Source organism: Mytilus edulis, chromosome 2, assembly GCF_963676685.1.
Source record: "Mytilus edulis chromosome 2, xbMytEdul2.2, whole genome shotgun sequence".
In the NCBI taxonomy this organism is placed as follows: Eukaryota; Metazoa; Mollusca; class Bivalvia; order Mytilida; family Mytilidae; genus Mytilus; species Mytilus edulis.
The window spans coordinates 85500016-85516112 of record NC_092345.1 but is presented as its reverse complement, the minus strand read 5'-3'; the positions used below and the strand labels follow the sequence as shown (position 1 = coordinate 85516112).

Sequence of the window (16097 nt, the reverse complement as noted above, 5' to 3'; positions counted from 1 at the left end):
GACAAACAAAAATGCCACAAAATAAGATTTATGAATAAGCTAAACATAACTGATTGCAAGTAACCCATATATCATGAGATAGGCCTAACACAAGTCTGTGAAACCTTTTCTATTGTAGGTAGCCTCAGGTGGCGTAGCCAGTAACCAGTATATCAGAAGAGGTCTAACACAAGTCTGTGATATGTTTTCTATTGTATGTAGCCTCAGGTGGTGTAGCCAGTAACCAGTATATTAGGAGAGGTCTAACACAAGTCTGTGATATGTTTCCTATTGTAGGTAGCCTTAGGTGGCGTAGCCAGTAACCAGTATATCAGAAGAGGCCTAACACCAGTCTGTGATATGTTTACTATTGTAGGTAGCCTCAGGCGGTGTGACCAGTAACCAGTATATTAGGAGAGGTCTGACACAAGTCTGTGATATGTTTTCTATTGTAGGTAGCCTCAGGTGGTGTGACCAGTAACTAGTATATCAGGAGAGGTCTAACACCAGTCTGTAATATATTTCTATTGTAGGTAGCCTCAGGTGGTGTAGTAACCAGTATATCAGGAGAGGTCTAACACAAGTCTGTAATATGTTTTCTATTGTAGGTAGCCTCAGGTGGTGTAGCCAGTAACCAGTATATAAGAAGAGGTCTAACACAAGTCTGTGATATGTTTTCCTGTCAGTTAATTTGTCCTCCTCCTCATCTTTGTACAGACAATGGTATAATGATAGCTTGGTATGTCAGAATAGTTTTGAAAACCTTTTAACATATATACAGAGACATGAACTTGAATAAACAAAACCTGACTGAATTCTTTTGATACCATTTCAATATTTTTAGCTAACATGGCCCTACAGGACCAGGTGAGCTTTTCTCATGACTTGGCATCCATTATTTGTCACCCGTGATCATTCTTCATCGTGTTATGTAAATATAAAAATTTATAAATCTTCTTTGCTGAAACTACTAGGCCAAATTTAACCAACATGGCCACAATCATCATTAATGTAGATGATTTCTTATTTGAGTTGTTGCCCTTGGATGAAAAATCTTACCATGTTTTTCATTTTTATGGCCCATTTATGGGCATTATGTTTTCTGGTCTGTGTGTCCAATTGTCTGTTCGTCTGTCCAACTTCAGGTTAAAGTTTTTGGTTGAGGTAGTTTTTGATGAAGTTGAAGTCCAACCAACTTGAAACTAAGTATACATGTTCCTTATGATATGATCTTTCTAATTTTAATGCCAAATTAAGAGTTTTTACCCCATTTTTATGGTCCACTGAACATAGAAAATGATAATGCAGATTGGGCATCCGTGTACTAGGGACACATTCTTGTTTACTTTTATCTTAAAAACTATTATATATAGATGGAGAGAAACTTTTAAAAGCAAAAATGATTAGCTAGACATGTTCTACAAATAATCATTGAAAAAGTCCTTTTTAGAGTTATGGCCTTTTCTTTAAATAAATTTTTGCGTTTTGCTTTATATTTTTCAAGTTATGATAGATGGATTGAATTTAAACAGGCAAAAATGATCACCACAACAAGATTTATAATTAATGTAATATGTGAAAATTATTGGATGACTCCTTATTGGAGTTATTGCCCTTAAATGACGATTTTACCATTTTTTTTGCATTGTGCCTTGTATATGAGAGAAAATTTAATAGATAGATAGAAACTTAAACAAGCAAAATTGATTAGCAAGACAAGATCTACTAACAAATCAAATTTTGAAGATATAGTTAGTAAGTAGACTGTCAGTCTTTATAGGAGTGATTGCCCTTAATTTTGGATTAATTTTTGCTTACCCTCTATTGTGTTTTGAGCAAAAACTAAAAAAGATAGAGAGAATTTAAACGGACTGAATGATAAACAATACTGGATCAACAAAACAAAGCCTTTAGAGTCATGAATTCTGTTCTTATGTTTGAGTGTCATTTGTTGAATATGCATATAGACCAAGGTGAGAGATACAGGCTCTTTGGGGCCTCTAGTTTAATCTGCCTTGAGTTCATGTATAGCATTAAAAAGATGGATGTTTTTACATACCTGTCATATAACTTAATATGACGTGAAATTGAATATTTATAAATAAACTCATCATAGATATCAGGACTAAATTTTGTACATACGCCAGATGCATGTTTCGTCTACAAAAGACTCATCAGTGACGCTGGGATCCAAAAAAGTAAAAAAGGCCAAATAAAGTACTTAGTTGAAGAGCATTGAGGACCAAAATTCCTAAAAGTTTTTCCAAATCCAGCTAAGGTAATCTATTCCTGAAAATATGTATCATGTAGATCAGTTGATGAATAGTCAAATTACACTCCACAGACATAGGATTACACACTTTCTACTCTCTTTTTGATAGAAAATTAAAAACATGTTTGATTGTTTTAAGGAATGGTATGGAGAAACTGATGGCAGGAAAAGAAATAGCAGAGGATCCAATGTCTATTCGGTTTGAACCAAAGTAAGAATATGTAAGATAAATACTGTCAACACATTATAATGTAGCAAGGGTATTAGTTAAATAATGCTTTTATGCTATACAGGTAATTTAGGAGTTATATGATTTAAAGGAGATGTGAAGTTTACATCAATTAGACAGCAAAACACAACATCTAAAAGCCATCTAGAAGTTAGCATAGTTGTATTATAAAATAAGGTGTTACTTTGTTTAGTATACTTTCAGACAGTAGAAAAACAATAAAGGAAAACATTTCATGCCAAGAAAATGTACTATTTGAGAACTACTTCTAATTTGCTCATAATGTCACGAATATTTGAAAATTAATAAAAATAAAAAAATATATAAATGAATTAGGTATGACTTACAAACCAATGGAGTCATAGTTATGATTGTGCCAATATTGAAGAAATTCAAATATGCTGCAGATTTTATTTTAAAGTTGTCTATCCATATTCCTATGTTAAAATATTGGTTGCAGCCAATTAACATCAAATTTTAGAGAAGCTTTCTTAAACATAATTCCAGCTAAAAAATTATTTTGGTGTGCCCATTCTTTTTCAATCCAAAGACTGAGATTTGTTCCAAGCTGGATCAAGTGATAGACTGGAACATCGGTATTAGCTGCTTTTCTTTTAGCATGTTCCATTTAAGAGTAAGATCAAAGACCAGATAATTTGTCCAGTTATTCAGTCTACCCCTGTACTGTTACCAACGTTAAAATCCAAGCTCAGTGTGTCTAGTACAAAGCAGGGTTAATATTGATACCACCATTAAAATTCTTATTAAAATTTCAGGTTTCCGTTTGGTATAGACAGAAGGGATGATGTCAGATTGATGAATATAAAGTTACCAAAATTGAAATTAAAGAGCTGATATACAATTAATGTTGTTCATGTACCGGTACATGATTTGATCAAAGAGACTCGGAATGAATTTGTATGTAGATAATTAAAAAAGAAGAAATATTTATAGATTGTTTCCTTTCTACAATAGAATGTCATCTGTAGAGCCATATAGAGTTTTATATTATCCCAATTGTTGTATAAACATATGGTTTATATGTAAAATGTGTTTTACAGACTTCAACAATAGACAGGAGTTTATAAAATGTGTCAAGTGCATAATCATCCTGAATATAAAAACAGGAATAAATTTAACAGAAATTATTGAAGATAATCGACACCAAATTCACCTAATAATAATATGACCATTTCCATGCACATTTCACCTTTTCAAGAACCTCATTGAAGTTCTAAGGCATATTTCACCTCCTTTTCATGAACCTCATTGGAGTGCTGGGGTTAAGTTTGATTTCACAACCCATTGCATGAACCTCATTGAAGTTCTAAGGTTGTCTGATTTCTACTCCTTTGCATGTGCATCATTGAAGGGGAGGCAGTATGATTTCATAACCTTTTCATGAACCTCATTGAAATTCTAAGGTGGTCTGATTTCTACTCCTTTTCATGTGCGTCATTGAAGGGGGAGGCAGTATGATTTCATAACCTTTTCATGAACCTCATTGAAATTCTAAGGTGGTCTGATTTCTACTCCTTTTCATGTGCGTCATTGAAGGGGGAGGCAGTATGATTTCATAACCTTTTCATGAACCATATTGAAGTGCTGAGGCAGTTTGATTTCAACACCTTTGCATGAACCTTTTTTAAGTTCTAAGGTGGTCTGATTTCACCTCCTTTTAAAGAGCCTCATTGAAGGGGGCAGTATGATTTCACCACCTATTCGTGAATCACATCGATTTGCTTAGGCAATTTGATTTCAGGGAAAATATAAATATTTACAAGAAGAAATTGTCTCATTGCAGGATATTAACAAATAACTGTTCAAATATTATTTTGGTAACAGTCTTCAGGATTGTGCCTGATGTTCATATGATGAAATCATAATCTTTCAGTCAGTTTAATTGAAGTCTGGAGCTGGCATGTCAGTTAACTGCTAGTAGTCTGTTGTTATTTATGTATTATTGTCATTTTGTTTATTTTCTTTGGTTACATCTTCTGACATCAGACTCGCACTTCTCTTGAACTGAATTTTAATGTGCGTATTGTTATGCGTTTACTTTTCTACATTGGATAGAGGTATAGGGGGAGGGTTGAGATCTCACAAATGTTTAACCCCGCCGCATTTTTGCGCCTGTCCCAAGTCAGGAGCCTCTGGCCTTCGTTAGTCTTGTATTATTTTAATTTTAGTTTCTTGTGTACAATTTGGAAATTAGTATGGCATTCATTATCACTGGACTAGTATATATTTGTTTAGGGGCCAGCTGAAGGACGCCTCCGGGTGCGGGAATTTCTCGCTACATTGAAGACCTGTTGGTGACCCTCTGCTGTTGTTTTTTAGTTGGTCGGGTTTTTGTCTCTTTGACACATTCCCCATTTCCATTCTCAATTTTATTTTAAGCCTTGTTTGACATGTAGGCATATAAAAATAGGCAAATTGAATGCATTTCTGATTTATTGTAGTGTACTGAAAGAGGAAGACAATTTCATGTATTTTTATCATTTAATAACTATGAATTAGATGTATAATAATATAAATGTTAATTATGTGTTATTGACCAGTGGTAGTCCTCCCTCTTATCATGTCAGCTGCTTTCTCTGCTATCATCACCACTGGTGTGTGTGTATTACCAGATACTATATCTCTCATTACAGAAGCATCTGCAACTCTCAAGCCTGATATACCTTTCACCCTGATAATTATAAAGAAAATATAATAATGTTGTATAGAAGCTGTTGGGCAAAATCACTCTAGATACCACAACACAAATACAGTATTTGCTAATCTTTGATGCATAAAATAAACTTAAACACACATTATTTCAGGGACACCGTATTTCTTTGTATCTATAGAAAAAGTTATAGTGACATAGCTGTGTATATACCTTCCTTAATAAAAATCGATATCACATCTTAAATTCAACTTTTTACAGAAATATATAAATAAAACAAATACTGAAAACTTTGTAATGATTATGTTCTAACAAAGAATTTGCAAGAAAAGTTCAAAAGGTAACATGGAGTTTAATCAAGCAGCTCTGGAATCATGCATATAGTTTACATATAGGCATTTAACATAATGAAGATATAGTATGCTTATACTATAATTGAACAAATGGTCTACTTTACCTAAGTTGTGAATCAACCACTGCTGTTGGGTCATTAGCAGAACCCATTCTACATGTACAGGAATAATGGAAGGCTGAAGAGGCCAGATTCTTTGTGTAACATCTCCAGTAGTCATCACTGTCAAACTCCATATCATCACAGAAACCTTCATACACACGTGGTATCAATGTAGCTCCAATCTTCTGCATAGCAGTACTGCTGGCTATATCCTGAACCACTCTGACAGCTTAAAACATAGAAGCAGTATTAAACAAGGAAAATTATGTACTTAGTCCTTAGGTCAGCCCAGCCTCATACAACAAAGAGAAAGTAGTATCGAATGTATAATAATACATGTATACTCAAAATAGTTGTGGGATGGTCATTTCAATTTTTGTCGAGCCTTCGACTTTAGTCGAAAAAGCGAGACTAAGCGATCCTACATTCCGTCGTCGTCGGCGTCCACAAATATTCACTCTGTGGTTAAAGTTTTTGAAATTTTAATAACTTTCTTAAACTATACTGATTTTCTACCAAACTTGGACAGAAGCTTGTTTATGATCATAAGAAAGTATCCAGAAGTAAATTTTGTAAAAATAAAATTCCATTTTTTCCGTATTTTACTTATAAATGGACTTAGTTTTTCTGCGAGGAAACATTACATTCACTCTGTGGTTAAAGTTTTTAAAATTTTAATAACTTTCATAAACTATCCTTGATTTGTACCAAACTTGGACAGAAGCTTGTTTATGATCATAAGATAGTATCAAGAAGAAAATTTTGTAAAAATAGATTTCCACTTTTCCGTATTTTACTTATAAATGGACTTATTTTTTTGGCCAGAAACAAAACATTCACTCTGTGGTTTAAGTTTTTAAAATTTTTATAATGTTCTTAAACTATCCTGGATTTCTACCAAACTTAGACATAAGCTTGTTTCTGATCATAAGATATTATTCAGAAGTAAATTTTGTGAAAAAAAAATTCACTTTTTCCGTATTTTACTTATAAATGGACTTAGTTTTTCTTCCAGTTAACATTGCATACAGTCTGCAGTTAAGGTTTATAAAACATTTATTAGATTCATAAACTATCCTGGATTTTTTACCAAACTTGGAAGCTTCTTTCAATCAAACGACAGTATCGAGAGGGAAATTTTTATTGATGTTTTTCCTCATTTTTGTTGAGTCTGCAATTAACAGCAAAAGTAGGCGAGACATTGGGTTCCGTGGAACCCTTACGAATTTTTAAATATACAAAAACATGAATTTACAGTAAGTGAAAAGAACATCTCTGAAAGTTGCATAATATTGCTTTTACAAGGGAATTCTTACCTCTCACAAACCCATCCACATCATCTTGGTGTGCAAGGTAATTTGGGTCTAGAGCTGGATAATCAAATGGGTCTTTGCTCTTTAGTCTTATTGTACCCTGACTTTTGGGGTGTAAATATACAGGTAGAAACCTAATGCCAGTGGAAGAAGCATCTGCCACCATTTTATCCAAGAGCTATCAAGAGAAATGTTATGGTCTAAAGACAAGCGGGTGAAACAATGTGCTATGATTAACTAACAGATAACAAAAAATAATGAAGCATAAATTGATGTAGCTGCAGAACCGTAGCTCTCATGTCCTTTATGTAATTTTTTGACTCTATGGTCTGCAAATAGTCAAAAATAACATAAGGACCTAAGAGCTACGGTTCTGCAGCTAGAATTGAGGAAGAATGACCCTGTTAGATTCATTGAAAACAAGTTAACAAATCCACATTAAAAATACAAAAAAGGTAAAATCTCACAAACTTAACCTTTTCTTTCACATTTTCGAAAGATAAGCCTTTCAGTCAAACTCTTAAACATGAATGTTAAGCTAAAAATTAATATATACTAGACCTTTAAATTCGAAAGAAATTCAACCTGTATCCAAGTATTTGTTATTCAAATCTTGGCTTTAACAGACATATAAACTGTTGCAAAAAAAAATCTTCCCGTTTTTCTTTGTGATTTGTTATTGATCTGACAATTTCTAGTTTATATAGTAATACTTCATCCTTGATGTTTTGATCCAAGCCATTTCGTAACTGTTCTTCTTCTGGTGCACTACTGAAGAAATGAACTTCAACATCTGGGGATCCTCTATCACTAGACTCTTTCCCTGTCTGTGCAAACAAGAGTGCATCACATCCTGTACCACTGTATATTCCTGTAGAATTCAATTTTTTAAAGCTGATTATTTAGACCAGGCAATGAGTTAGAGATTTGGTCTAAATAAGTAATATACAAAAACTTATTTAACAAGTAATCGTTTCCTTTCATGACTATACATAGGCGGATCCAGGGGGGCCTGAGCCCCCCCTTTCGTGGGAAAAATTTGGTTGATTATATAGGGAATCACTGAAGCATGACTGGAGAGGGCCCCCCCTTAGGAAAAGTTCTTGATCCGCCACTGCTATACACCTTATACGGCGGTTCCACAAATTCGAGTAGCGAGTGTCACGAAACCAATACTTTTGAGTGATTTGAAAGTTAGCTTTGAGGAGCAATAACTTGACATTAACATTTTTGGGGGGATACATATGTTTTGAAGCTTTTCGTTGTTTGTTGTGTGTCATTTCGTTCTCTTTCTTTTGTCTATCATGTTCTTTCTTCAACTTGTGTTGTTTTTTATAACTTTTTTTTAACTGTAAAGTAAAATAAAATGATGAGAGATTTAAGCATTCCGCTTTATATAATGATTACCCTTGTTGTTGAGTATGTAGTTTTCTTGTTCCTCAATATTGTTCAATTTTTCCTGATTCACTGCCCATGATACATTCAACTTATAAGACATAAAGATAAGTAAATGGTCCTTTAAGTTGTTACCAACTGGCAAGTCTTTCTTCACATCGATCTGAAATTGAAGAGTGCGGACAATTTGGTGCATCTTTATGTTTAAGGGCAAGCATACGATACAGTTTTGATCCCGTATTTAAAGTTTTGATGACAATTTGAATGTAGGTTATTTTTTACCTGATTAAATCAAATATGTAATAAAAAATATACTTTCATGTGCTACTTTTAATTTTGAGTAAATCGAGGTTCAAAATTCAGATATTTCCTAAAAATACGGATTTGTGGACGTATTTGTGGACGTATTTTTCCTTTCGATATAAATACATAACTTTTTTGTTTTAAAAGATAAACACGATCTGTTTTTTTGTTAAATTGTTTGTTATTTATATGTTATATAAATATCGCATAAATTTGTACATTTTATTTTTACAAATAATTCAAATTAATCAAATAATCATGAATGTAGGAAAAACCCGTAATTTTTTGCTGTATATTAATCAAATTTTAAAAAAAATTGGCACTATTTACGTTTTCATGGAAATTGGTACACATTATCTCTTACGTAATGAAACCAAATGTCATTTTAAAAAGAGGGGTCCATGAACTCGTTTTTATATTAAATCAGTTTGAATGATAAAAACCAGCCGAAAACGGCACCTTTCCCCGATAAGTCACCGTTTTTAAATCGGATAATCAAAGTAACGTTATGATTTCTAACTATAGACGTGCAACTAGAAGATGAATCGTTTTATTTTAAAATCCATTATGAAAGGGATTCTAAAATGGTTTATGTCAGGACACGAGCATATGGTAAGCTATACTTTGAGTACGATACTTGAACATTATATTTTAAGACTTTACATGTAAATAAAACACCGCAAGTAGCTTTGCATATCCTTGCGAATGATTCGGTCTGACATCTGACATCATCAAAAGATATTCAAATAAATGGAATATTCCTTATATTACCATTAAAATAATCGAAAACACTTGGGATAAATTACCTTTAACTTTTGTAGATGTTCTCGTGGTCCGACACCAGACAACATTAGAAGCTGTGCAGATCCAATAGCTCCGGCTGACAGAATAATTTCCTTTGTGGCAGAAACACTCTTTATTTTCCCGTCTTTCTCGAATTCTACTCCAACAGCTCTGTTGTTTTCTATTTTAATCTGTAAAAAATGCATTCCTAGCAAAAAAGGCCCTAAAACTAAAGAAGAATACATCTGAAAGAACGTCTTTTTTTTTATAAGGCTTCATTTGCTTTTAGGTATTGATTTTTAGAAGATGCTTTCTTTATATATATCCCTGCTTATCACCATTTAGATGATTCTTATTTAGACGAAACGTGCATCCGGAGAACAAACTTATAAGCGTCGTATCTTTGGTGAATATATTTTTAAAGAGTCACCAATAGCGCTAAGTTGGGTATACAAAATAGTGTAGGAAAATTAGGAGGTGGAGACACAAAGAAAACATCTTTTTCAATTACAAACAAATCGACGAGTGTCAATGGACTTTTTGGTATACATTTCAACTACTTAAAAGATAGTAATGTATCTATCATCAGATTATGACAAAAGGTGGAACGAGTACTTTCTAAAATTAATATCTTTTTAGTAAGTTTGCATGTGAGGAATTCATTTTCAATTGCACAAATAACAGCAAAAATTCTAAAAGATGTAAAGACTAAACGTTGAATTTTTACTTAAATTATAAGCATAGTACCTTTGTTACATGGCTGTTTATGCTAACTTGAAGATTATTCCTGTTCAAAGCTGGTCGTATATAAGCTTTGGCTGTGCTGCACCTTGTACCAGCGCGAACATCATTTTGGGTGGGACAAAACCCTGTAACGAACTAAATTTGCAGCAAACAAAAGACGTCTTTGGTATATGAAACAAATTTATTTGATATCTAAAGTTGAAGTAAATCAAAAGATAGCAATATATTAAATATAATACCTTATAAACTGCTTTAATACAATATCGGAGCAGACCCAACAGAAATTCTTTAGAGATTCTTAAGTGAACGTCTGAAATAAAGTCAGTTGAAGTCATCCTTTGTAAATATTCAAACAATTTGGTCTTTATAGTCTTCAGGTTTGCATCGGAACGATTGGCCTCAAGCCTAAAGCTTTGTTTAAAGGATATCAAAAGTTGTCTGTGAACAAATGTTTATATTCAGTCTGAAGCTGGACTTTTTAATCAAGTGCTCAACTGATGCAAATTATCTTTAAAAATATCCATTTTAGTTATCTGAATCTACTGTAGCTTCGCCTGTATTTCAGCTCAAACTTGAATACAATCATATTCGCTAACCAAGGGTTACGACACAATCCTGTCCTCTTCACGAGGATTTGATCGTAACCCTTGGCTAGCGAAGATGAAATTCAATTTGAATGATGTGAAATCCAACTGAAGATTAATTAGTGGAAATGGGTTTTGCATTGTTGAAAGCCGTACAGTCCCCTATAGTTTGTGACACCGATTTATTTGAATTCTGTTGGATAGTGGCTCATTTGCTGCCAGACCACATCTCCTTAAGCAATACTAACAAGAATGTGTCCAAAGTACACAGATGCCCCACTCGCACTATCATTTTCCATGTTCAATGGACCGTGAAAATGGGTAAAAAATATAATTAGGCATTAAAATTAAAAAGATCATATCATAGGGAACATTTGTACTAAGTTTCAAGTTGATTGGACTTCAACTTCATCAAAAACTACCTTGACCAAAAACTTTAACCTGAAACTCGCACTTTCATTTTCTATGTTCAGTGGACCGTGAAATAGGAGTCAAAAGTTTAATTTGTCTTTAAAATTAGAAAGATCATATCATAAGGAACATATGTACTAAGTTTCAAGTTGATTGGACTTCAGCTTCATCAAAAACTACCTCCACCAAAAACTTTAACCTGAAGCGGGACAGACGGACGGACGAACGAACGGATGGACGGACAGACGAACGAACGAACGGACGAACGGACGCACAGACCAGAAAACATAATGCCCCTCTACTATCGTAGGTGGGGCATAAAAATTATATTAACCTGTAATGTTCGGCCCACTACAGTCTGTTATGGGCCATCCTTTTTCTACCGCGGACTGCTGGTAAGCACTGATGAGTTGGCTATCTGCTGTAGGGGTTGTGGTAACGGTCATCGGTCCACCAGTTGAACGATACGCTGTCAAAATTACATATATATAACTAGTTGGTTTTTATGTAAATGTAATATTTTACTTCCAGATTTCATTGCATTTGTATTAGTTGTTGATTTCTTTTGATATTCCATACGATATAACACCGTAAACTATTAATAAATGTAGAAACAGTGCACAGTTCAATATATTGGCGTCCTAATTAGAAACAAGTTAACCATAATTGCCGCTCTTCTTAATTGTGATAGATCCATCTTGAGCCAAAACTGTCTATGAGTGCTTCATGTGCGTTACTGTTTTCCTTTTCGGAGTATCTGACTTCACCGAGGGGGGGCAAGGGGGGTCCCAATAACAGCAAAACAGCAAATTGATTTGGCTTATAACAGATAACAAGGAATTAAAATGGACAAAAACAGATAACAGTAAATGAAATATTAAAATAAGTCGTGTCCTTGACAAATTCAGTATTTCTTATTACGGGTATAATCCTTTGTAATGAATTCCATTTTCTATGAACATGGTTTTCAAAATTCTGTATCTAGATATGTATTTGGTATATTCTTGTCCGTCCGTCGTACATGTCGCACATTAACTCAAACATTCTTTAACCAATTTACATAAAATTTTGGGAAATTGTTTATATCTATTGACGTGAGCTCCCTATCGTTTTTTTTTTTATTTTAGATTTTAAGTTTCTGAGTAATGGGGTTTGATTAAAAAAAAATGGTGGTTTTTTTTCAGTTTTCTGATAATATCTCAAAAATTCTTTCACAAATTTTTAAGGAATTTTGGTGAATTGTTTATATCTATTGACATGAGCTCCCTTTCAATTTTATAAATTTTAGATTTTACGTTTCCGTGTTAAGGATTTTTGCTAATTAAAAGGGTAAATTTCTAGTTTTCGGACATTAACACAAACACATTTTCAGCAGTTCTCATGAAACTTTGCTGAATTGTTTATATCTATTGTTGTAAGCGCCCTTTCGAATTTTTTTAATTTCCGATTTAATGTTATTCAGTTAAGGGGTTTATTCATTAAAAAAAGGTGGTATTTTCCAGTTTTCGGACAATAACTCAAAAATGTTCTCTGCAGTTCTCATGAAATTTTGATATATTGTTTATATACTAGTACATGATATATATTGATTGATTTTTATAAATGTCTGATATGACATTGAGAAGTTATCAAATATTTCAAAAAGGTGACGGGCGTATCATGCACTCATGGCGTAGCTGTTTATTTGTTATGGAATTCTTTTTTCAGCATTTATTTTTGTACACATATCGAAACTCACACATGTTTGTAATTTAAATAATGTGTAATAAAATTGAGAATGGAAATGAGGAATATGTCAAAGAGACAAAAATTATATCTAGTAAAAATTCAAGGGCAGTTATGGTATCAAAGTAGGTCCAATTGACATAGTTCTTGTGTTTGTTGCTATTAAAAAATGATCTAAAAGAGTTTGAATATATATATTCGCATTCTGACTTTTTTAAATGCCCATTTAATGAGGTGTGTGAATTTTTCTGAATAAGACTATGAGGCAAAGTTGTATATAGGGTAGAAAAATCAAAAGTACCAATTATAAGCATGCAATTTATCAAGTACAAATGTAGGACCAATTTTGACACTCCAAAAGTAATTTATTCCACTATTTTCAAAGGCCTTATTTGAACACATTTTTATCAGGTTTTTGATTGTACCAAGTCTACTAGTAAGTAGAATACATAGTTTAATAGGGGAACTATGGCTTGAAGTTGAAATACATCTTTAATTGTAATGAGTTTTGTGCAGCTTTGGAACCCAGTACATGGTGGGAACTTTCATTGTACAATGTATTTGGTTCTGCTTTGAAAAAAGCTGAGTTTATGTACCATATAATATAAAAGCTTTACGAAGGATAATCATAATATATAATGGAATTGTCCTGGACCTCACTTTTGTGATGGGTATATGTTAATGGAATCCTTCTCCGAATATGGGACCAACAGATTAGTAGTGGTAGACTCCAATGTCCAATGATCTTCAATTTCTACCGAATTTTGGCTGTCCCAAAAATGTTAACATCCCAATTTTTCAATAACAGTTAACAGCAAATGCATTATCACAATAACAGATAACAAAAAAACTAAAAACCCAATAACAGCTAACAAAGAATAAGACAATAACAGCTAACAGCAAACATATTTTCAGAATAACAGATAACAAAGAATTAAAATGTCCCATAACAGCATAACAGCTAAACCCCTTGTCCCCCCTCTTCACCCTTAATTTGGGGTAGTTGTAACCCATCTTGACATTATTTGTGTCTGTTTTGTGTTTTGTGGATTGTTCTTTGTCTGTTTGTCTTGATTGACTCTTATCCTTTATTTAGTAATTCAAACTTTTCATAAAATTTCATTTCGTTTTTATTTCCCCTTTAGTTTAGCTAAAAAGGAGTTTAAGGCATACATGTGTATTCATTGTATTACCTTCATCTTTATATTCTGGTATCTGAACATCCTCTGCCTTTTTAAAGTACGGTAAAACATCATTATAACTCCACCCATCACATCCTTCGGCTGCCCATTCGTCATAATCATGCGGGCTTCCACGGACGTGTACCATATAGTGAGTAGAACTCGATCCTCCTAAAACCTTCCCCGCGGGCCAATACCCTTGCTACAAACCAAGTAAATGTTTCCGGCTTAAATGTGAGTCTGCATACAAATAAATACTTCAACAAAAAAATAGTTATTCCTATTCACCAAGGTTGTCCTTTTCATTCTTTGAGAGTCGGTTAGTGTAAGGGTGAAGTTTTAAGTTTAAATCGTTATCACGACTTAATACCAAAAACATAGTGAGAAATCTTGGCCGTTTAAATGTACGATAGCTTAGTTGTGATAACAAGAAATCTAAGTTGTAAAAAAGGTAAGCTACGTTGTTATAACGAGTTAGTAAGTCGTTATAAGGAGTTACTTATTCGTGGTAACGATGATAACGAAGAAATAAGTCATGATAACGAGTTACTTTGTCGATACCGAACTGCTAAGTCGTGATAATAAGTTAATAAATCGTGATTATGAGTTACTAAGTCGTGATAACAACTTAAAATTTAGATACACACACACGAAAAAAGTCGGAGTAGGAATGATATTGACTCTTTATGATATGATAGACGGGCTGACATGTGCTCTTTGGTGACTGTTTCCTGTATACCAGAGTATTCAGCATAAAGATGAGCAGGTTTCCTCAGAATTAATTTTGACGTTAAATATATTCTGAAAAAGGGATTTGTTGACCGTTGATTTTTAATAAAATAGTAAGAAGAACTTTCCCAAACAGTTGATGTTATCGCTTTTTTTTTTTAGAAATTGCCTAAAGTTTTTATGTACTACGCGTACGTCATTTGGTCTCTGGTGAAGAGTTGTGCCATTGGCAACCATGTCACATCTAATTTTTATGTTAACGTACCTTTTGAGTCAAAGATAATGATGAATTTGTTTGAGGGACAGTAAAATATTGCCAGTCTTGTTCAGAAAACTGAAGTGATGTCGTCATAAGAGGAACATCTATCAATGGGTTATCTAGCTCTGAACCACCTGCCTCTATTAATAGTACAGATACGGGATCTTCTGACAGACGTGACGCCAGAACAGACCCTGCAGTGCCGCCGCCGACTGAAAAACAATTTTATACATGGTAATTGGTCCTACTTCAAAACTCAAACTAACGCGCTATTGAAATTACAATTATATTGTAAAATTAAGGGCTCTTTATGGAATTTACCGTCAGTCATGATAGAGTCATTTGATTTTGTTTTTAAATCTTCATCATTGCGCTTGATTTGGTGAAGACGTGAAGAAAAAAACTTACCAACAATATAATCATACGAGTCTAAAATTGGTTTGTTCAAAATTCTCTCAGAAATTATCATCGGTACAAAAACCGCCAAAAATACAGCTACCATACAAGTAACTTCCATTCTTGTGACTCTGTCTGAAATAAATTCATGTGATTAAATTATATATCTTCCGACGGTAGACATATATTGCATATATATTCTTTAATAGTTTTGTAAAAAAAAATGCTCTCTGATTGCTTTCTTTAAGCAGCGTACTATATTTTAATTCAATGAAATGATAACATATGATTTTTTATTATTACTCATTCTCTAATAAATAAATAATAGGTTAACATTCGTAGAAATTTTCTAAAACGAAAAAAATAAACACTATCAGAAATTTAATCATTGGTCATCTGATCTTCAATATATGTTACGATCAGTAAAGCAAGTTTGTTTTCTTAGAGCTAAAAAAAAAAAAGCTTTTAAGATATACAAAAAGAAAAATCCCTTGAAAGATGTGCTTACCTATGTCAGCACGACGTGCTTACCTATGTCAGCACGACGTATGGCTTTATGTTATTATTATACATGGGGAAAGTAAAGTCTTTTTATCCGGTGGCCTTCATCTGTGTCCTATTATTACTTTTCAGCCTTGAACAACTAATAACCAAAACCCATATGTGTTT

General features: G+C 33.2%; 2 protein-coding genes across 5 annotated transcripts in view; one reads left to right on the top strand and one right to left on the bottom strand.

The window, feature by feature from the left end:
- The window catches only part of LOC139513233 (tRNA N6-adenosine threonylcarbamoyltransferase, mitochondrial-like), a 31381-nt gene extending 27950 nt beyond the window's left edge, over positions 1-3431 (top strand). For 2 of the 3 annotated variants that reach the window (XM_071301535.1, XM_071301534.1), the window contains exons 8-10: positions 588-718; positions 2391-2462; positions 3257-3431. In XM_071301535.1, coding sequence (XP_071157636.1) covers positions 588-718; positions 2391-2462; positions 3257-3335 — 282 coding nt within the window. In that variant the 3' untranslated portion in view covers positions 3336-3431. Of the gene's footprint in view, positions 1-118; positions 239-587; positions 719-2390; positions 2463-3256 lie in introns of those variants that run through there. The other variant, XM_071301536.1, reaches the window with a different exon arrangement.
- Positions 3432-4963: 1532 nt separating this feature from the next.
- Positions 4964-16097, bottom strand: LOC139513232 (glucose dehydrogenase [FAD, quinone]-like). 2 transcript variants are annotated; one of them, XM_071301532.1, is made up of 12 exons: positions 15960-16097; positions 15441-15563; positions 15039-15244; positions 14057-14246; positions 11473-11607; positions 10147-10268; positions 9423-9590; positions 8326-8476; positions 7632-7789; positions 6922-7096; positions 5609-5834; positions 4964-5172 (listed from the first exon to the last, which is right to left on the bottom strand). In XM_071301532.1, the coding sequence occupies exons 2-12, from the start codon at positions 15547-15549 to the stop codon at positions 5031-5033; spliced, it is 1782 nt and encodes a 593-aa protein (XP_071157633.1). In that variant the 5' UTR covers positions 15550-15563; positions 15960-16097; the 3' UTR covers positions 4964-5030. The 2 variants fall into 2 exon arrangements, with proteins under 2 accessions (XP_071157633.1, XP_071157634.1); XM_071301533.1 differs by lacking the exon at positions 15960-16097 and adding an exon at positions 15937-15947.

Excerpts from the sequence above, each read along its gene's own strand:
- LOC139513232 (XM_071301532.1), bottom strand. The coding sequence starts at position 15,549 with ATGGAAGTTACTTGTATGGTAGCTGTATTTTTGGCGGTTTTTGTACCG. Across the intron at positions 8,477-9,422 it reads AACATCTACAAAAGTTAAAG|ATCGATGTGAAGAAAGACTT; the intron begins GTAATTTATCCC and ends CTTCAATTTCAG. Across the intron at positions 5,835-6,921 it reads TGTGGATGGGTTTGTGAGAG|CTGTCAGAGTGGTTCAGGAT; the intron begins GTAAGAATTCCC and ends CTATGTTTTAAG.